The 24,059-nt window shown below is 23.3% G+C and overlaps 1 protein-coding gene across 1 annotated transcript; it reads left to right on the top strand.

The window, feature by feature from the left end:
• The first annotated feature begins 6,033 nt into the window (after positions 1-6,033).
• On the top strand, positions 6,034-22,615 carry LOC129615370 (repetitive organellar protein). Its single transcript, XM_055530532.1, has 5 exons — positions 6,034-7,773; positions 10,627-10,844; positions 19,128-19,272; positions 19,417-20,175; positions 20,240-22,615. Exons 1-5 carry the CDS (start codon positions 6,751-6,753, stop codon positions 22,352-22,354), a joined length of 4,260 nt encoding a protein of 1,419 aa, XP_055386507.1. The 5' UTR covers positions 6,034-6,750; the 3' UTR covers positions 22,355-22,615.
• Positions 22,616-24,059: the final 1,444 nt, after the last annotated feature.

Below are 24,059 nucleotides of genomic sequence, written 5' to 3'. Positions count from 1 at the left end.
TTAGTATAGTTAAAACAAAATTTCCAAAACTATAAAAAAAATTTATTTTTTGAGATTGCTGTTTTGAAATATTTTAAAACGAGATATGTAATCGCATATAAGAGCAGTATAGCGTTCTAGGAAATGAAAAATAATTTCTTAACTCATATATTTTCTGTGGTACAAGCAAAGCCATTCACAGGTATCCGAAATTATCTTACTTATTGTATGTTTCTTTCATTATTTTTTTGTTTACTTATATTATTAATTTTAGAGGGAATTGAAGTTCATCATAGTTCTTTGTTCACTATAGCCAAAGATTTGGCAGGCCTATCCTAATTTATTTTAATTTCAAACTAATTCAATTTTATTTTATAGAAACCATTTTTATTCCATAAATAAATTTTCAACGTCTTAGATTATAAGGCAAAATTTAGATGAAATGAGTAAAAAATGAAAAAAATTGCATATATTAAGGATTTCACAAAGTCAGACCTAAAATTTTTTTCATGAACTCAAGAATTGTCTATAAAAATAAATGCAAATTTATAAATTTCAAAAAGTGCCATGCAAAAAAAACAAATTTTCGCTTCAATATCTAATTTTACTTTACAATGTTACATAGTTTTTATTCTTATATTTTTGATCTGATTTTTAATGTGCTCATTTAAATCAATTAATTTCAAATATCAAACTTTTCTTTAATCTGCAACAATTAATTTAGAATCATAAGTGGTGGTCTACAAACTTTTGGTTTATTTTTATAATAAATGTAATTGTTAGGTAATAAATATTTAGTTAGCGATAAAAAAATAGAAACAACAAAAAAACTTTATATGTTTATGTTTGTATGTTTGTATGCATAATAAAAATTGCAATAAAAATGGCAACAAAAAAAAATTTACTCAATATTGTACTTTTTGCAAAAATAAATTGAATAATTTCAATTGTGAAATAATGTTAAAAAAGAAAATAAAAAAAAATATTTTGCAATAGAAAAAAGATTTAAAGAAAAAAAATTGGGGTAAATTTCAAAATTTTTTTGAATTTTCAGTTCCGCTTTAAGTTATTGTATACCTTTCGAAAGACATAAGCATTAAAACTACGGCATAACAAAATACCTGCATAGAATAAATGAAGAGTGAAAGCTTCAGAATGAGAAAACATGGCGCATTTACCCGGCATGTTTTGTAATTTCTTTAAACAAGCTGGGAAGGGCTTTCTGAAAATCGACTTTTTCAAAATTTTTAATTAGAAAATTCTAAAATTAAGTATTCCATTAAAAAGTTGATTTTAGAAACTCCGAGTAGGAAAGGATCGGAATACTTTTATGAGTTGATAAATAAAATTTTATAAGTAAGGTTCATGTGACTCAACGATTTTTGATAACTTTGTTGATTGCACCATTAAGTCTTTTTCGCACTATGTCAAAAAAAAAATTAAAAAAGTGCGTTTTAATTTCACTTTGTTTGTTCGTGTATCTATTTGCAAGACTTCTACAGCCTTTAAGTTAAAAAGCTGAAATTAGTTCGTATAGAAATAAATCTTAATCATAAACTTATTTCTTTAAAAGGAAATTTTTACCTACCTCTTCCCCCCTAAAAGTTAAAGTCTAGTTACAGTCAAGGTCCTAAAAATGGCATTTTTTTTACTAATTATTTTATCGAAACCACAAAACTTCTAAGTATAGTTAAACAAAAACACAAAAAGAATTAAAATTAGCCGATATTTTGTTAGAACAAAATTTTTTTCTTCTCTAAATTTGTAAAATTTAAATTGTTAAGATTTTCACTATGTTATGATTTTCAATTTTATCATCCTAAATATATGCAATAATTTGAGATATTTTGTATTCAATAAAGTAATTTCAAAAGCTAGAAGGTCGTTTTTTTTTTTAGAAAAAGTAGTTTTAGTTGTTCCATTAATTTGATCTCCATTACCACATAACGAGGAACTTATATTTTTTTTTATTTTAATATTTGATCTCTTGCGCCATTTCGGCTTCTCTTCCACTTTTATTTCAAACTGCAAGAGTTCCGACGGATAGAGATATTTTTGGAGCACATGTTTGACTACAACTGCTCTAAATATTTGAACAGTTTTAAATACACTTACGCTAAAACACAAAGTGATCTGGAAGGAAGTAAACAGACGTACATTATTTACATTCAGTATAATTTAGAAAGTAAAAGTTTTAAGCACATTACTTATAAATATTTCAAGTTCTATGCTGTGAAAATGAAAATGTAAAAAAAAAAAATAAATATTTAAAAAACATTCCAAAATAGAAAATAAAAAGAATTAGGGCTTTTAAAATTAAATGTGTATGATTAAATTTCAGATGTTCTTTTGGGATCTTCCTTAGTGGGCGAAAAATTTTGTATGTTTTTATTTTTATTTGAAATCTTTATGTTCCATTTGACCTCATGATTGGCAATTTTTATTTCATGTTTTATTTTGTTTGTTTTTAAATAATAAAATTGAAAAACTTTTCCTGTTTTACGTTTAAAAGAAAAGTGAAAATTTTTTTAAATAAAATTTTTTTTTCTAATTTTGTTGTTCTTTTTTATATTCATTTTTCACCCCCCATAAATTTGTCTTAATTCTAATAAAATCCTCAAAATTTTGGTTGAATTTTTCATTAATTTTTGTTTTCGTTTTTGATGGTGCGATGCGTGAATCAAATGATCTATTAAAAGACTTTCGCTTTCTATTTTTAATCAAAATCATTCCATTTACCTAGTTTATCATTTGAAAATTGTTAGAAATTTCCTCAATTTGATTAAATAAAATAAATGTAATTTTTTTATTGTTTTTTCTTTTCTTTTAAATTTAAAGAGTACAAGTAATTTTATTTTACAATATTCGATTAGAAATTAGCGTTACTTAGTTATTACATTGTGTCTATAATTTCATGCTTTGCTCTTTGCAAAGTAATTTTCGAAAAGAATCTATGTCATGATGTCAATGAACTCATATGTATATGTATTTTTGTGAATGATAATGTTCTAATAGCAGAATTTTAAAAAATTTTGTTTAGAGAACAAAATCGAAAATTATTTCCAATGTTTTGTTTTGCTTTTGCTTCTTGATAAATGAAAAGAGATTTTTTAATTGTGGAATATTGTTAGTTAAAAGAAACTGATATGGTTTAAGATATTTAATATCCTGCCATATTTTTTTAAGAGAATATAATACTATAAATATATACAACAAAAATGAGTAAAATTGAGGCTAATGCTTTGGCACAAATTTTCTTGTTGTAATTTAGGGAAAACGTCTGCCCATGTTCATATACAATTTTTCTTTCTTTTGTTTGTTCATATTTTTTGGACAAATTTTTTTATTTCTTGCACATTTGAATTCAATGTAGACAATGAGATTCCATTCATCGATTTTATGTATTTCAAAAATTAAATTATTGTCGTTTATTTAGTTTTGTTTTTAAGGAATGAATACCTGAATTTTGATTTAAAATATCATCATGCATATGATTTTAAAATGCACATAATTATAGTTATAATTTTTTTCTGTAGGTCAAAATTTCAATAACGCAAATATTTTTAAAAATTTGGCATCCATAATTTTCATCATTAGCACGAAATCTTTTTGTTTTTAATTTTTTTTTCTGTTCTGTAAGTGCTTTTGATCATTTTGGGCATATTAATTTTTTTAGGATTGTTATTTCTTATTAAAAATTTCATGTGTGCTGTGCATGAAAAAAAACCTTGGAATTTACTTTTATAATCACTTACGGTGATATAAAAATTACATTACATTTTCAAAATGAAAAAAATGTAAATTCATTTGTCAAATTTGAAATTTAATTATTTTTTAATGCATAGGAAAATATGTACGTACAATATTCTACATACATTCCATTTACACTTGCATAGTAAAAATCTTTTTGGACTAACCTCAAACCGGAATTGAATGAATAATTTTTCCAACAGCTGATGGCTTTATTATTTTGGCATGGAAATTAAAAAAAAAACTACTTATTTACAATAAAACACAGTGAGTAATAACACAGTACTTTAATGCTATAATGTCTTTATAATAAAAATAAAAGTAAAAACCTTGACATTTAAAGTTCAAATGTTAAAGAAAATTACTTTTGTAATTTTAGCAATAGAATTCATAAAATATTGTCGCGGTATTATTATACTATTTTCTTTTCGTAAAATGAACGCAGCTATAAAATATTAAATCCAAATTTTAAGCTTTCGAATGGAAAATGTTCAAGAAAATTTTAAGCTATTTATGGAGACCCAACATTAAAATTACATTTTAAATTTTACTTCAATTCAGAATTCAGAAAAACAAAAACAATCACCTTATGAAAATAAATAAATCTAACAGACAAAATAGCTGTAATAAATAATAAAATTGATTTGATTCAATACTAAAAAATCAATTTAATGCCAACCAAATGTCCATACTTAATTTTAATTATTCTACAAATTTTACCACACGGAGAACATTTAAATTATTTAATTAATCACACTAACGATAACTAAATTTATTACTAGCCCAATAAAAAATTAATTACAATTAGTCAAATTTTTGAGTCTTTAAAATATAATCTCAGAAATTAATAGAGAAATTTTGTAAAAAAAAAAATTTAATTAAAAGTCGCATATTAAAACAATTATTTTATCTCTTTTTGTACACTAATTTTGTACAATATAAATTTTAAAAATACGTACTTAGTTTATATAAAAGTAAAAAAAAAAACAGTTTTAAAAATAGATTTTATACAAAAGAGAAAAAGATCTTCAATAGGGCTAATATACTAAAATTATCTCATTTTTTTAAATTTTATTATTATTACGCTATTGTTCCTCTTTAATTTATTAATCTGAGCGAAATTCCCTAGTTCAATTGTTATATAGTTTAAAAGTACAAATGCTAGGTTATCGTAATTTACTGAATTTATATCCGACATGCGCAATTATCCTAAAGAATATAGACAATATAACTGAATAAATTGCAAGGTAAAAATTAAATTAAATTTTAAAATATCCATATAGAACAAATTGAATTAAAACGGATTTATAGAGGTACAAAATATTAAAAAATTAAAATTTCGAAAAATCATTTTCTCTAATTGTATTTTTAAATTTTCAAATAAATATAGTGATATAATAATTATACTATTATTTATTTAACAATATTTTAAAATTTTTAAAACTGCTGAAATCTAAAATTTTTTAGACAAATTATTCTATGATATTTCAATTTTGCTCTAGTGTTCTTCCCAAAATCATTTTTTCCTATGGCTCTTTCCTATCCCTCTCCTCTATATACAAAAATGATAAAAAAAGTCTTCTATTACCTTATTTTCTGCCTAAGCCCTTCATTAATTAATTTCAAAATAATTCAATATTTACTTCAAAATCAAAAATTTTTTTTGTCGCCTCCTAAATGTATGCAATAAGAAAAAGTAAATAAATCAAGAAAAAATTCTGTTTGTACTGTTTTTCCTACTTATATTGCTTAAAAGTGTTATATAAAAAATATTGATTTATTAAAATTAGTTTATATATTTACTTCATTTATGCAAACACTAGAGTTTTATTTTCTAAATAACGTAAAATTTACATTTATGTCTATTTGTACTTATACATATTAAATTTATATATAACAGTCTAAATTTTAAGAAAGTGTCGAAATTTTAAGAATTTTTGTGAAAGTGCTTAACACGAAAATTTGTTCGTCTTTCTACATAAATAACTAATTATGTTTGACTAAAATGTAACTAAATTTTTAGTTTGACTATTTCAAATTTTCTCTATATTATGTCGAATAAAATAATTTTCTAGCTAATAATTTTAGATATTTAGTATATAGCCAATTTTTAATAAATATAGCAATGTTCAAGATCATTTTCGAAAAAATAAGAAAAGAAATAAAATTTCAACCTAAAAATAACACACTTCGAATTTTTCATGCAGAGAAACCAATCACATTGTGATGGTTTCACTCACATATTCAAAAATAGATTAGTTTTTCACGATAATTCTAAGAGTTCAGAACAATTTATATATTAGTATTTTTCGTTTTCTTTTAACAATAAAAGATAAAGAAAGAAAAAGAAAAAAATTAAATAAATAAGAAAATTTTAAACCATTTAAAGTGTAAATCAGAAAATTGAGAACAAAACGAGAAAATAAAAATTGAATTTTAAATTTGCAATCGTTAATGCTCGTATGAGTCGTTGTCGTTTGAGACTTTTTCATTTCTCATTCCCTCTTATTATTAGCACTGTTCAATTATATATGGTTTTGGTCAAATATAATTGAAGTTCGATATGCGATAAGAGTACGACGCGCCTCTTTATTTCAAGATCAATCAACTCCTTAATGTTATATACAATTCAGTTGTAAAATTTATGTATTTTATAAGAAAACAAAAGAAAAATACAAAAAAAAAAAACAAAAGAAATTTTCATTTATAATTCAATAAATCGTATATAATATGAAAATGAATAAATAAAATAAAAAAAAACTTGTTTTCTCATACAAATTTCGTTTTATATTTTGTTATTAATAAAAATAGGCAAAAAAAAAATAAAACACAAATATTTTGAAAACTCGAAGAGATCAGACAAAGGATTTTTTCCTATTACGTTTTTTGTGAAATTTATTAAAACAGAAAATTTTATAAAGAAAATTAAAAGAAAAAAGAAGAAAATATAAAAAGCAAAATTTTTCAATATACTAAACACACTTACATATTATGTTTAAAAACGAATGAAAATTATTTAAAATGGGTAGTACACAATCAACTTCAGACGAAAACTACAATAGCAGTAACGCAACTGCAAATAATAATAATAATAATATTACAAATAATAACATAATAGTAGATCATTGGTGGCCAATTGAAAATAATGATAATTTTACATTGGAACAACCAAATTTAAATGAAATTATAAATGAATTAAGTGATTTTAATAATAGAAATATTATTACAAATAATAATAATAATAATAATTCAAATAACAGTAATTCAAATATTTTAATTGAAAAAGAAAAAGAAGATAATAGTGATCTATTAATTATTAATAATAAAAATATTAGTGATACAAATTTTTTAATTGAAAATAAAAATATTAAAAAGAATTCTATTTTAATACCATCTACATCATCATCATTATTAAATGATGTTATTGAAGATGATAATGATAATAAATTATTAAAGAACCATAACTATTCTTCACCAATAATTAATAATAAAATTAAACAAAAAGAACAAACATTAGAAGAATTTAAAGAAGAATTAAAAGCTAAAAGAATGGAAAGACAAACAGCAATTACAGATTTAAGAAATGAATTATCACGTTTACGTTGTCAATTAGCTGAAGAACGTGAAATAAATAGAAAATTAAAAAATGGTGAATTAAATATTACATCAACTACAACAACAACAACAACAACAAATAATGACAATAAGAAAATATTAATTGATGCATGTGTTTCAACAAATGATAATGATCATTTAAATATTGATAATAATAATGATGATATTATTACAAATGATAATCCTAATAATAGTAATAATGATCCAATTATAGCTGAAAATACACAATTTGAAATATCATTAAAAGAAATGGTTAAACAATTACAAAAAGATTTAGCTGAAACACATTATAATTTACAAATGACAAATTCAGAAAATTTAACATTAAATTCTGAAGTTGGAGTATTAAGAAAACAAGTCACATCCCTGAAAGATGTTATTACATGCAGTAAACAAATGATTGATGTTAGAGAGGAGCAAGTAACACAGGTAATTCTTCTTTTGAAAATTTACAAAAAAAAAAGAAAAATTTATTAAATTTATCTTTGTATGAAAAGGAAAATTTTTCGAAAATAAAATTCGAAATTGATTAAATATACAATAGAATTTCTATAATATAAACAAAAAATATCATAAATTTTATTAGAAATTTGAATGCATTTGAATTTTTTAAAATTTGAATGCATATTTTCTAGTACTTTCATATTGTATTTCTGTTTTTAAAAATTTATATAAACTTTTTTAAGATTTTTAAGATACATACGTACATTCATACAATCATACAGTGAATAATTTATTATTAGAACAAAGCTATAAGTATATACTGTATGTTTTATTTTATTTTAAAATACAGAAGTTTTATATTTAGAATTTAATTGTATTTGAATTTTGTATAGGTATAAAATAATAATTAACTTTATAAAAGAAAAAGCAGGAACTATGAACGAAAGTAAAGTAAAATTTTTCTATTTAAATTCATAGTTTAATAGACGTTCTATGTATATTGCATTTACAAATTTATTGTTGAACTTTAGGATACGAATTAAAACAATTGTAATTTTTAAGTACATAATTTATACATGCCATTGTATAAATTGTAACATGTTTAACACCTACATATATACTATAAATATATAGCATCTGAAACAGGATTTCATACATAAACATACAATTATACAAATATTTTGAAAATCGCTGTATTTTCGAATTTTATTTCATGTACAGAAATTCTGCAATAAGCAAATATAAAAAAATTAAATTTTTAGTATTAAATTCAAGATTATCCGATATAAAGGACATTTTTATGAAAAAAAAAATGGTTTATGTATGTATATTTGTATCTGTATTTTAGTTTCTAAATTTAATTTTAAGAAAATTGTAATAATTTTTTGCCTGTTTCTATAATTTTCAACGCAATTCTATTTTATCTGGTACATATGAATCTTGGTGTAGAACTTCTATTTTATTTATATTTGTAATGTCGCATAATTTAATTAAAATAATTCTCTACTTTATAAATATAATAGAAAGCTTTAATTAAGGCGTACTTAAGAATTTATTTTATTACCAAGAAACACAACTTCCTTTGGCTTTGTATAAGTGGAAATTTTCGCAAAATATGTTCTTTATATAATAATAAGGAATTCATTATACCAAAGTTTTATTTAATAAAAAAAATTTTAATTTAAAATAAAACTCTAATAGACTGTCAATTTCTAAAATAAAATTTTATAATAAAATTTTTGCAACATACATATTTAACTATACAAATATATTACAATGAAATTATATTGCTTTTAATGATTAAAAGAGCATTAAGATTTTCTAATTTTCTTGACACATATAAAATGCATACATATATACATATTATATAAAACCAAATTATATAAATCAAGAATATATTTCAACAAAACAAATATTTCTTAAATATTTTTATTTGATTTTCGATAAATACAAAAAGTAGTTGTAAAGGGTTTTTCAGAATGTTCATATTAAGAATGTTTTATTTAAAAATAAGTTTAATGTTTTATTTGAATGAAATTAATAAATAAGAATGTTTTATTTAAAAACAAATTAATTGAGTAAGAGTCCAATTTTATTTCAGTTTGAAGTTTGAAATCATCCCGGGGTTAATGTTAATTTTTAAGACCGGAAAATTTCTAAATTAAGCAAAATTAAATTTAGATAGCGTCATCTGTCAAATAACTGTCATACATTGTATATGTATATATGTTTTATTACCTACTGTTTTTTAATTACGTACTATTTGCATGGATAGATGCCTTTCGAAATGGAAGAGCAGATAAATTACGTAATTCTTTCGATTCTAGATATAAAAAATTTTCTTTTAACGCAAAAATTTGAGGCTGCGTACGGCAAGGGTGCGTTAAACGACTGATGCCCCTATGTTCAACATATTACACAATTATTTATAGAATGGAATATCATTCAGATTGCATTCTTAGTTGTACTTGCAACCTATCGATGAATACAACTTTCGGTTATTTTATGCAACGTTCAGAGTATTATATAACGTAATATATTAGTTTTTGAAGCGGCAATACTGTCTAACAACAAGCCCAAATGTAGTCCAATAATTTTAAATAACCTTAAGTGTTATTGAAGCGTTTATATTTTCATGGTATAAATTGTAGACCTCGCTGAATATAGCTGACAGTAATAATTCGATCTGCCACTTAATTATGGCCTCATCAATACTTTGAAATTAAGACACTTATATTGAATAACCTGTTATATTAAAATAAATAAATTCAAAGTGACTTTATTTTCGAAAAAAAAAATTTATTGGATTATTGATTTATTTTCATATTCATCAAGAAAAAGAAGATTTAAATAAAATGTAGAAAAATTTCAATAAACTTGAAAGATAAATTTTTTAGTTTTGATAAACGAAAATCAAAAACGTTTTTTCGTAAAGTAGAAAAATGTTGTCCTTGAAGTTTTAATGTAACAGCTACATGATTTTTATAATTGAACTTTTGAACTATGAAATAGCAAGCATAATTAGAGTTGTAAGACGTGCATAAATAGTTAATTCCCCAAATTTTTGATACTCTGAGGGAAATTAAAATAGAAATCACCTCTCTGGTGATCAGAACAGTTTTTCGTATTTTGTTACTTTTTTGATATTAATTTTCAAATAATTCCCGCATTTGCAGTCATGATAAAAAATTTACTTGTTTAATTGATGTAACAAAACGTTTTAGAAAAAATTGAGTCAAACAATTGATTCAACGTAATTTCGCATAATATATTATAAATTATTTACATATATTAATAATTATTTTAATTTTAATATTTTATGAATTTATTCCATAACAGTTAAAAGCTAAGCTCACTCAAATTGAAGAATCATTAGCTGACCGTGAAACAAAATTACTTTCAGAGGATTTACGACGTGAGTATGATAAACAAATGGAAAATATACGAAATCTACGTCAATTATATGAGGAAAGAGCTCGTGTTTGCGCAGCCGAACGTGAGAATCTTTTACGACAAATTCAAATTAAAAAAGATGAATTGGCAAGTGAAACTGAAAAGTGAGTATAATAAAAATATGTACATATATTTGTATATATATGTATATATATTTTCTATTTATTCTTATTTTCTTTTGTGCAATATTTAAATTAATTATTGTTTGTTTAAAAATTTTTAGAAACACAAAAATGACAAAATTTTACAAATGAAATTTTTAATAATTCTTATGAAAATTAAGTATACAACAAATTAATTTATATTTTAATTTTCTTTAATTAAAATAACAAAATGTTGATTTTTATTTTGTTTTAATCAAAATTATTTTCTTCTTATTTTACATAAACAATTGAATTCAATTAATTTGTTCTTATGGTCGCAAAATTAGACACTTATGAATCATTTATTTTCACTTAGTTTCTTTTATTTTCACTTATTTTCGATTTATTTATTTATTGGTTTGTTTTTAAATAAGATTTTAAAAATTTTTAATCAAAGTGATTAATTCTTCTTAGAATAGAAATTACGAAATATAATCTTTTGAAAAGCGAAATAAAAAACCCATATAAAATTTGCCAACTTTTACAGATATCTTAATATTTATATACAGTGTATATATATATAATTATGTATATAATATCCATATATGATTATTCTAACTATGTATACATATATTTTACGTTTGTATGTCAGTATAATATAGAAAGAAAACTTTTGTGAAGAAAATTTTCGAATACGTAATGTTCTACGGAAAAATTGATGAAAATCTTTCAATAAAAATAAATAAGAAAAAAAAAAGAAATTTTTTTAAAATTATTTATTTTTTCTTAAATTGATAAGAACCACGAAATATTGTGACCTTGAAATGTGATTTTCTTTCTAAAGTGAATATATGAAATTCATTATGTTTTTTAAATGATGTTAGACTGTATGGCTGCCTTTTTGTGTCAACGTAGTACAAAAGTAGGTGTAGAAAACAAGATTTTCATTAATTAATTAATAAAATTATAAATGCTATGGTATTCATATAGACTAAAATAAGTTCGGATTTTAAAATGAATTCAATGGAAGTCAAATTTTAATGTAATATTTCTTCAATATATTTTCAAATTACTTGAAGTTCTTCTGTACTCAGAAATTTAAAATTTATTTAATTTTTTAGTTTCATAATTTGAACACACTCATTTAGAAATCTTATTTTAGTTGAATTCGCACAGAATTCAAATGCATTAGTATGAATACTTTCATGAATTTCACGGTAAGCATTTAAAAATGTTGTTTCTTCGTCATAATTAAGGTGTCAAACATTATGTAAAGTTTAGAATAGGTACATTTTTCAAGAACTTACTGAAAATATCCGAGAAAAATTGGAGAAAATTTTTTTATATGACCTGAACTAATGACTAAAAATTCCGAAATTTGTCAATCGGACATAAAATAATATCCTGCTTTTGGAATGGTTACAACGAGTAGTATAAATTTTAATTTTAAATATCGTATCTTATTCTTAAATTTAAATATCGTATATATTCTCTTACATTTTCTTATTTGGTTTTAAATTTTTCATTTTAAGAGTAGATTTTCTATGAAGCTCCTTTGCAATTAATTTTTCGTTTTAAAAATCATAAATTACTTGAAGCTGTAGTGTAAGTTAGACTTCGAACAAAAAAATTTTTATATAAAAAATAGGATGTTTAAAATAAGTACTTTTTCGAAAAGTATATACATATTTTATACTATGCGCTACATGTGGGTGAAATTTGTCGTCTATTTATTTAATATACGAACGTAAGCTTTATGAAAGTAAAAAAATTGTTAGAAATTCTTTAGTTATTTTAAAACTTCACAAATTACCTTTATTTTAATTTCCTTTTTAATTAAAATGATTTTAAACAATTCCAAATACAATTTTTATTTTCCTATATAATAAAAATTTAAACGATTCAAGAATTTAAAATAAAACAGCATTTTTTAGACGCACGAGACATCAATTTTATTATAAGAATATTTTAAAAAACTCATACGTATAACCAAACGTATAATAAAAATTTATAATTTATTTGTATATATATGCATGTGGAGATACGTAAATTAGTTCTAATTTTAGAGAGAAAAGAAAAACAAAAATTCTAAAAGAAAACATTATTATAAAACAACAACAGAAATTTACATTAGAAAATTATTTAATAATAATAATAAAAACTAATTAGAAGAAACTCAGCTGAGTATAAGAGAAAAATGATTTTCGAAAAGAAATTCACCTCTAAATTAAATCATATAATATGTATGTACATTTGCATACATGAAAATATTATATACTTAATATACCTTATGTTACAAGTGTATAGGTTAATATAGTTCAATTATTTGATATGTAAACATATTTACAATTAGCATGATATTATGCTACGTCACTGAAAATATATGTGAGAGGTGAATATCATTTATGAAATTTAAAATTTAATGTGATGACAATAATTATTGTGTAAAATTTCAAATAGTTACATCTACATAAGTATTTGTTGCTGTAATGAATGCAATATTGAAATTTTTCTAATAGAAAACTGTGTCCTTCCTATATGTCGAATATTTTATTAGAATTACAATCCTTTATGATTTTATAGCGTTCTTTTGTTCAAAATTTAAATGAGGTTAAATGCTTCTAACCATTTTGATTTTGCGTTACAAATTTTAATTTGTTTAAATTTTTTTTTTCTTTATTCTTTAAACAGGAATTTCTAAATAAATTTTATGAATTTCTACATTTATACATACACATATACTTTGTATCTTGTACAAATTCTTTGTTTTAAAAAAAAATTTTGAACTTTTATTTTAAGAGTAATAATGTACGCAATTTCTTTTAGCCTTATTTAATGCGAAATTTCTACCATACATATACATAGTATAATTTAATACGATTTAATGAAATTTATGTGTCCATACATACATATATATTTAAACTTACCACTTGGGTCCAACAATTATAAACAAAATTTTATTGATTAATAAATTTTATGAAAATATTTTTGTTTCCTAAAAACGTATATTGGTTAAAAACGTTGTATTTAAAAAAAAATTTCTACGTTTAAAATTTAACCTAAATTAATGAATTCATAAATAGGACAATTCGCAAATAGGATTGTGCGTTTATTTTTTAATTTTTTTTTTTCATTAAATATTATTTAAATATAGGTATAGCTATATTTGTTAACAGTTTGTACGTCGTGATAACTATTCTTTTTTTTTTGATTTTTAAATGAAATTATGATATTTTGAAATGAGACTGCCATAGTATACTCCGATCGGAGTATTTGCAACACCGTGTTATTGTACTCCTTTCTCGTTTTATTTACTCCCTTTTCACATTTTGTAATGTTACACAATATATTTTTCCTCTGAACAGAAATTTTTGGGAATTTCGGTAAAAAAACATAAAATAAAATTTTGCTTAAATTTTGAAAACGTTTTTCCCAACACGAAAGCGAAAAATTAACTTCAAATGAAAATACTCGAAATACCAGTTTGGTAAATTCTTCAGGAATAAAACTTATTAAACAAGAAATGATCTTGTATTACTTTTAACACCATAACCTCCAACTTTCTAATCTAGTAAGTTTTTAAAACTAATTTATCTAAATATAGAACGAAAAATTTAGCTTCTTATAATATTCGTATTAAAACTGATCAATTTAATATTATAAATGATTTAATTTGGAAATTATTGGGTATAAATAGCAATTGATTCTTTCATTCATTTTACATGAGTCAAATCTAAAATACTAGTAAATACCACACCATACCGATCTATTAATATTAAAATTCTTAATATTCAGATAACATATTGTCATGAGTCATGATCAAAAAGGACTCTTAATCTAGTTATTTAAAATAATAGTTGTTGAGTTTCGAATTTACAAAATTTCAGAATATTAATATTATTTTGAAGTGGGTTTATATATGTATATTAAATTTGGTTAGTCATACTATGTCATATTTATATTTTTTAACAGAAAATATAAATTTAATTATTACGAAATTCAATTTTGCAAACATTCTACCACTTTAACCCAACAAAGCTTAGTCATATTTCTTTTATAAAACTATACGAGTATTTACAATGTATCCATTTCAAAACAAATAACCTGGGATAATTTAAAATATTATTTTTCTAAATAATAAAAATTTTCTTATTCCTTTTTATACTATGAGTCAACATTATATTTTAAATGTTTATCTTACTAATTTTTCTACAAAATATTTTACATTGGTTAAAAAAAAATATGATGTTAAATATTAATTTTAGTAAGAAACAAATCGTAGGTGTTCGAAAAACAAAAAAAAAAGTTTAATTTGTGTATACAGTAAAAATTTTGTAAGAAAATTAATAATACAAGGAGAAAAAAATTAGTCATTTAAGGAATTCCTCAAAAAAAAATATTAGAGAAAAAAAAATGAATGATAGAACGAGTAAAAAGATTTTTTTAAAAAATTTGTAAAACATTTCTTAAAAAAATTTTTAATATTTTTTAAAATAATTTTCTAAAAAATTTTTCAATTAATATTTTTGGTTAATATTGAAATTTTTGAATTTAAATTAGACTGTGAATTCTGTAAACAGAAATTTAAAATACCATTTTTAAAAATTTATTTGATTTTACTGTTTGATAATTCAAGCACACATTGGAAATTTCATTTGTCAGAAAATTACAACGATATTCAAATGGAGTTCACATACCGAATTCAATTGCATTGAATAATTCTTGAAAATTCTCGGTAAACACATCTAATATTTCATTGTCATAATTAAGGTAAAAAATGTTCTAATTAAATTTAAATTTAAAAAAAAAAAAAACATTGTCTTGCAATTTTTACAAAAATCTCTATCTCTATATTGCATAATTTATTTATGCAATAGAATTTTATCTATTAAGAATATTCAGAAAAATGATTTGTAGTTTATATGCAAATATGAACCCATTTTTTTTTTAATATAAAATTATTTTTAATATTCAGATTTTTTTCTCGTATACAACCTTGGAAGAATGCAAGAATGCTAGAAAAAACAATTCAAAGTTATAAATAACAGTCATTCTAATTAAATTATTTTATTTGTATATTTGTAGTTTTATCGATGTCCTTGAATATATTTTTTTGTATAACAATATATTAGTGAATAATGTACCCATATACAATATAAGAAAGTGCAATATAATCATAACATCCGGGTTATTTACATTTTATTTCGTTCACAGATTCTTTCTCTCTAATTGAATTTTGTCCAATTCCAATTCAATATTCTTATTTCTCGTAGATTGTTTTGTGGCAAAAAAAAAATGTTGAGGACAATGTACAAAATAAAAAATTTATACTTGAGTTTACAAGAGAAAATGGAAAATAATGTTTTTTTTTTGTGCTATAAACTGCATTCTTTTTTGTCTTTAGTTTTTCCAATTGTATAGGTGGTTTCTATTTAGATGCTTTATTTTTTTCACGCTAAAGTTAAAGATAAAAATTGACTTATTAAAAAAAAATTTACTTGTCTATTCAATATGTTGTATATTGTTTAAAATGTTGGCAAATTAACAGAACTTTGAACATACTCGTTAAAATACCGATATTTCTAACAATATTGCATTATTCAAATGTTAGATCCAAGCAGTCAGATAATTATTCAAACTTTTAATAATAAGTTCTATTTGATTTTGTGTTAATCAAAGTATTGAAAGAATATATTTGCTATTACTCCAGCTCTTTAATTAGTGATATCAAATGAAGATCCTATGCTTTGGCTAAATATTTTGAAGTGCAAATATATGCAATCCGCATATGATTGGGTTTTTCCATAGTTTAAGTATGCAAAATAGTGTTACAATATTTACTTTTTTAATAAAAAAATTATTCACTATATTACTAATAAAATTTTATTAATATTTAATAATAATGGCGAAAATAAGAAAATTAAAAAATAATTAATTATTGAATATGGAAAACGTAGGCATAAACAGCAAATTTTATTAAAACAAAATTTTTAATTTTAACATTTAAACCTGATGAACTGAAAAGAAAGCTTTTGAAAACTTATATTTTGACATTTTACCTTTCACTCACCTTAAAATTTACCTTAAAATTTCAAAATTGAGATTTTGCAGCTTTTTGATTTTAAACCGTTTCAATATTACAATTTGTACCTGTTAATGAAGAACAATATGTGCTTTCTTTAAAACAGTTTTTTTCAGGAGACTTTGTTTTTATTTTCGAAAAAATTTCGAAGTGAAAAAAAAAATTTTCTTGCACCAAAATATTCCATTTTTCTTTTTGTTTTTCCAATTTTCCATTTCTTTATGAAGGTGGTGGGGTGAAAGAATAATTTTTCTTTTATTTCTTGATTTTTTTTTTGAAATAATATTCCATTTCTTTTTCCATTATTAAACTTGTATATAGTTTTTTTGTTTATGTGTCTTTCAAAAAACAAAAGAAAACAAATTATATACAAACACATTTATATATATGGTAAGAGTAAAGAAGATGAGGAGGAAATAAGAAAATTTATTCTTGCGGTCTGATCGATCGGTCAATAACATCAGGAACTAAGATAAAATTGCACAAATTAATTATATGTGTTATACTATATATATTTCCAAATGTATTTGTTATCAATGTATGTGTTTTTCAACAATATTCTGTTTATACAATATCGTAAAATTATTTATGAAAAATTATGATTTACGAGTATAATATTGTCATGCACAATAATTTTTTCTCTCTCTCTCTTAATAATATCTATATGCAATTTGTTTAATATAATTCAATTGCAAATAAATAATATTGTTATACAAATTTAGATATTTAATTTGTATATGAAATAAGTGAATGAAAATAATTGTAATATTAAAAAAAATTTTTATACATATTTCCTGTGGTAAATAGAAATAATCTTGGTTAAGTCTGAAATTGATATTTCACAGGATTTTGATTTTAAGGTTTTTTTTTTTAAATATATTTTAGTATAATTTTAGTTTAAAGTTAATTTATCAGAATTCATGACATTTTCTAATAAAATGTGAAAAAGATTTTAAATTTATTAAATTCTATGGTTGTAAATTCAAATTTTAATCAATTATAAATAGTGAGACTTCATCAAATTTGAATATTCAAAGGCATTTAATACAGCATAATAAAGTCGAATTCAATGAAACACAGAGGATGCTCGGTTGCGCTTTGCACGGCATTAAAATATTTTATTGAGTACCGAATAATTTTTCGTTATCATAAGTTCAATTTTCAATAAATTTGGGAATAAAAATTGTATGTCTCGTAATATGAAATAAGATAAAATGCTTGACGATTTTGTGTTCTTTTAAGATTAGTTTTAGTTTTAAGTTTTTACTATGAGCTGCTGGATCATAAATACTTATTATCAATAAATGCAAATATCAATATTTTATTAAAATTAATTGTATAAAATTATGACTGAAATTCTACTATTAAATATACATACACATGCACGTATTTTTTTGGAAAAACAATTAAAAATGAAGTGCATAGTTTTCATAATTTCTAAATAAATTATGAATGGTATTATAGAAATTTAATGCAGTGGAAATATTACAAAATGTAGCAAAACATTATGCATGAATAATTTACATTATGAATATATATATATATTTATATAATATATTTATACTACAGCAATTAAGTATGCTTTTATAATTTAGATTTGGTCAAATTTAAATTATTAAAATAATATTGATTTACACTTGACGAAAATAATAAAAATGTAGTCTTTAAAATTTTCAACAAATTGAAGATTTTCAAATTAATTGTTAATTATATTGTATTAGAATTGAATATAGAAAACAGATAAAAAATTATTATAAATTATATCTGGAAGTGTATGGGATAGGATTTAAACAAAAAACAAATATCTATGAATTGTACAAAATATTTATAAAAACAGATGGTATTTTGAAAATATAAGTTATTTAAAATAATAAAGTTTTATTAAAATAATTCATGAATAAATTCATAAGAAGTTCACAGATGAGTGTATTTTTAAAATTATTGTTAGATGCAACAAATAAATGAAATACACTTGACAATTTCATCTGAACTATTCATCTATACTGTTAAAAGAAGTCAAAACGACTAATTTTTAAAAAATTGTTAAACTCCAATAAATTATTCTCCAAATTATTCGTTGTGGCATAATTATTATTTTTAAAATTTCTTCAAGTATAACAAATAAATTGGTTAATTTTAAATTCGATTTTAACACTTTTATAACTTCTTATTTATAAAATTTTTGAATATCCCACAAAAATTTATTTTGCCTCTCTTTTCAGAACTAAAAATCTCGAGGAACGTATTGATACATTGGAAAAGGATGTCCAAGATAAACAAAAGATAATTGAAGAGAAAAATTCTGAATATGGTTCTCTTAAATATGAAAATCGTGAATTAAAAGAAGAAATGAATGCTATAAATTTGGTAAATTTCCATTTTAATTTTGTTTTTCCACTTAAATCAATATTTTACTTTGAAAATATCATCATTGTTACATAAATAATGTAACCAGCTTATATGAACAATTTATTCAATTATATATTTGTCTTTTCTTTCTTTCTTTTACAGCTTTTCAGTCAAATGTTAATGGGTTTCAATGGAAACAATTGTTTAGATATAGATCGTTTAACAGTAATGCTAGAAGAGAATCGAACATTGTTAAATGAAATGGCAACAAAGGAGGCTAACTATGAAGGTGCAAGTCTACCAAAATTGCTATTTGATATTGTTAAACAAGTAAATGATAATGATGATACTGTTGATAATAGTTTAAATATAGTATCAACTGTGGAATGTCCTACAACATTATTAAATGATGTTCAAAATAAGAATAATTCTATTACTTGTAAAGACAATGAAAATACATTATTACAAGAAGTGGCCGGAACTGCATCTCTAGATGTAAAACAAGAAGAAAATTTGTCAAAATCAAAATTATTGTCAGAAGCAGTTAAATCAGAATCATTACAAATGGGATTGTTGAAAGGAACTACAACATCAGATATTAATTCATTAGATTCAAAAGAATCTTCTAATAGCATAAATGAAAGTAAAGAAAAAGATATAAACCCTAATTCATTGGAGGTTGAACAAGAAAATGCATGCCTTGAAGAGAAAAATAATGCAGATAGAGTTGTTTCTGCTCAGGAAATTATTGGTAATTTACCAAAAGTTTGGAGAGTCATTATGGAATTATTAAATCATCAGAAAATTGAAAAAGTTGATTTTGTTGAAAATGGTCAAAATGAAGAATGTTATAAATTAATTCAAACACCAAATGGTACAAAATCAGAATTAAGTGTTAGTAAAACTTACATTAAACTAAAGGTAAGGATTTCAATAAAATTTTATTTAATTTTTTAACTGTAAACTAATATTTATTTAATTTTAGAATTTGATTTTGGAGAAGAAATCATTGGTTAAAGAAACAAATCGTTTAAAAACATTAAATTCACATTTAGAATATCGATTAAATGAACAGGAGAAACGTCTCAGTGCTGTTAGTTTAGAATTACAAAAAACGTGGCACTTAGTTAGTAAAATGCAACGTCAACACAGACAATTACATACACATGAACAGATATTAAGATATCAATTACAACAAAAACGCCGGTTACTCAACGAACTAAAAGAGGAATTGGAATATTGTAGAAGAAAATGGGCTGCAGCACGCGCTAAAAATATGGAAAGTCAAATTCAATGTGATGATATGCGTAAAGAATTCGCTAAAAGACGTCTTGAGGATTCAAATAATTCAGCCGAAAGCGGTTATAGTGATGGTGCCGGCTCTGGAACCGATGAAGATGAAAAAGATTTCGAACAGAATAAGAATAATAAAATACCGCCACATAAATTTGTTCATGATTTTATTGAAAATTCTCGTATTCTTGAAAGACGTAATAGTTTATCTCCTATTCGAACCATCGCAGATACTAATTTAACAAGATGGCAAAGTTCTCCTGCTGTTGATACACCAGTTTCATTTTTGACTGAACAAATTACAAATAATGATGATTTCGATAATGCTATTGAATCACAGACTGCTACTGAAATAAATGTAGAATCAGTTTCAACTGGTGCAATACCAAAGCAAATTGCAAGTGGTAGCGGAACAACTCAATCAACTGCGAATGATTCATCTGAACCTGATCGTACTGAAAGAATACAACGTTTAGAAAATCAATGCAAATCCTTAATAGCAAGAGTATTAGAAACATCTGATTGCCGTGAAAAATTGGAATTACAAATTAAACGTTTTCAAGATGAAATGCCACCGGTTCAACATCCAGTTCCTCTAAATGAATTCATTCAAAATAATAAAAGAAAGAAATCTCCTTCTCCTGAAACAAGTACATCAACTCAAGAAGTAAATACTAATAAGGGAGTGTTAACAGAAAGAGAAGAAGAATATACACGTAGACGTACCGAACGCATACAACGTTTGGAAAGTGAAAGTAAACAATTAATATCTTCAATTAGAAAAGCTAATGACCGTGGTTCTACAATGATAATTAAATTAAGAGAATTACATGCAAGACGTACTGGAAGTCGTGAAGGAAGTACTGATAGGTCTACTGATGAAAGTGATAAAAATAGTACAGCCAGTGGAACAGCAACTGCAAGTGAAAAATTAAACGAATCAATTGATCAATTTAAAAGTAGAAGTGAATCAATGTTGGGTAGATGTGCTGAACGTTTAAGGAGATTAGAAGAAGAAGGTCAAATGTTATTATCTAAGTGGACTAAAAACTCAGAACGTGGAACTGAATTAGAAAATAAGTTAGATTCAATACATTCTCGTTATGCCAATAAAACAAATTCAAGTGATACAAAACGTAATGAAAATGATGAGAACGGCGGTGCTAGTGCTACAACGAGCAGCGCAAAATCCTCACGTCCAGAATCACCAAAAACAGTAGAAGAAAGGTTGAAAGAAGTTCAGGATAAAGCGAATTCCCGAAATGAACGTATCAAACAAATGGAAATTGAAAGCGCAGAACTTATCACAAAATTAACAAAAACTTCTAATAGAGGCTCCAGCATGATAAATCGTTTATCGGAGAACAGAGAAAGAAGAAATAGTCTTAAGAAAGAACAAGAAAAATTAAAAATGGATAGAAAAAGTGCTAGTATCGATGATGATAGTGATATTGTAGTTAAAGGAAATCAAACTGATTCTAAGCAAAGTACTGATACAAATAATGAAAAAGAAGAAGCTTCAGCGACAAATATTAGTAGTAGATCAACTGGTGCCAAACCAAAGGTTAAAACTTTACCAAAGACTGGTGTTGCAGCTGTAACTTTATCAGCTCATAGCAGATCCAAAGAACAAAAATCGGTAGAAAAACAAAATAAAAGTGGTGATACCGAAAGTCTTGAAGAAATGTTTATGCGTTTAAGTGGCCTATCAACACCTGGTAATTCAAGTAAAACTGAACAAGTAAATGAACAAAAGACTGACAAAAGTGATGATGATCAGTCACCCCCAGATGACAAAAAAGAATAAAAATTAAATTATTAAATGAAGAAATTTTAAATTTTTTAAGTCCTCATATTTTATAAATGCGTCTATATTATATTTAACTAAAAATATTTGAAAAGCTTAAATTTAATAATATTTGAAAAGAACTTGAGATTTATTTTGAATGTGGTTTAATTATATTTTTTCATATTAATATTTATATTTATATATATATAGATATTATATATATATTCAATTATTTTTATTAAGATTTATAAATAAAAGAAAATTTTTTTTATAAAACAATGGGAACAAACAATTTTTGTATTTATTTTGATTATCGGCTTAAAGATTTTAAAACTTGTTTTCGTTTCATTTCTGTGGTGTTGAGTTAAATTTTATTTTTTTGGTTTTTAATTCAAAATGATAAAAGAAATCCCAACTGTAATAGGATACAAAGAACTTTAGCGCAAACGTTTTTTTTGCTTAAAAACTAATTCTGAATCTGTAATTCTTAATGTATTGAACTCGTAAAACCAAGGATTGGCTAGAAACTCTAAGAGTTGGTTCTTAGAGTCAAATTGGTTCTATTACGTATAATATAAACAATTACGGGTCGACTATTATATAAAATTATTGGAGCTAAGTTTTATATGATTTTGTTTTTCGGCCTCTATATGAGTAAGTTGTGGATTAGAACATTATGAAATTTATATTACACACAGTATCTTGAAATTTCTTGAAAAAAAAACTGTTTTGAATGAGGGCTGATATCCTCTTGTTTATATTATTTTTTTGGCTCTCTTTAACACTGAAATGCTATTACAGCACTAAAGTACGCAAAAATGCGGACAAACAATTTCACAATCGCTCAATTATATTAAAAGTTTAATTTTTGAAATTTTATAATTTTACTTTTAAAAACGAGTTGTTGTTTAAAATATTTTAAGAGCCTCTAAAATGGTTTCTGTGATTTTCAAGAACTTTTGTTTTTTGGATTCTAATATACTGTAATTTAAAAATTGAAAGAGCCTTATATATTGCCATCCTTAGGCGAGAATTAAAAAAATGTAATGCAATTTTTATTCTTAAATTTAATACACAGAGTACACAAATTCTTTCTTCGCCTATATATATGCAACATTTTGAAATGAAGGAGGAAATGAAGTTTAAAGAAACTAAAATTGATTATATGAGAGATGCAAGCATTTAATAAATAAAAAGAAAATCTGCGTTTACAACAAAACTGGTGTTATTTATTTAATTTGAAGACTATTTATAAGTTATTAAATTTTGTTTAAGGTTCGATTATGAAAAAGAATATAAAATAGAATGAATGATGCCACTCAAATTATACTTCATATGCTTTAGGGTTTTTTGAATTTAGTACACGCAAGATCGAAAACTATTGTACAATAATTTGAAAATACAGAAGCCGAAATATTGAGAACTCTCTAAAATTTTAAAATGAAATTTTACAATTTCATTATTAAGAAATCTATATTTCTTAATAATGAAATTGTAAAAAGGATATTATAAGCTCAGCGGGAAAAATTTAAGGATTTCAAATATACAAAATTCGAAAAGGAAAACAAAAATTATAAAAATTCTGTGGTTCAGTTGTGATTCTCTTTTTTTTATACCCTGCACTTCGTGAATGGTATATTAACTTTGGTATGCAGTTTGTAAGTACTTGAAGGAGTCATCTAAGGTATGGACATATATATATATTCGTGCTCAGCACAAAATT

Source organism: Condylostylus longicornis, unplaced genomic scaffold (assembly GCF_029603195.1).
Source record: "Condylostylus longicornis isolate FDR11 unplaced genomic scaffold, ASM2960319v2 ptg000135l, whole genome shotgun sequence".
Lineage (NCBI taxonomy): Eukaryota > Metazoa > Arthropoda > Insecta > Diptera > Dolichopodidae > Condylostylus > Condylostylus longicornis.
The sequence above is the reverse complement of the archived record's forward strand: the minus strand, read 5'-3'. Positions and strand labels throughout refer to the sequence as shown.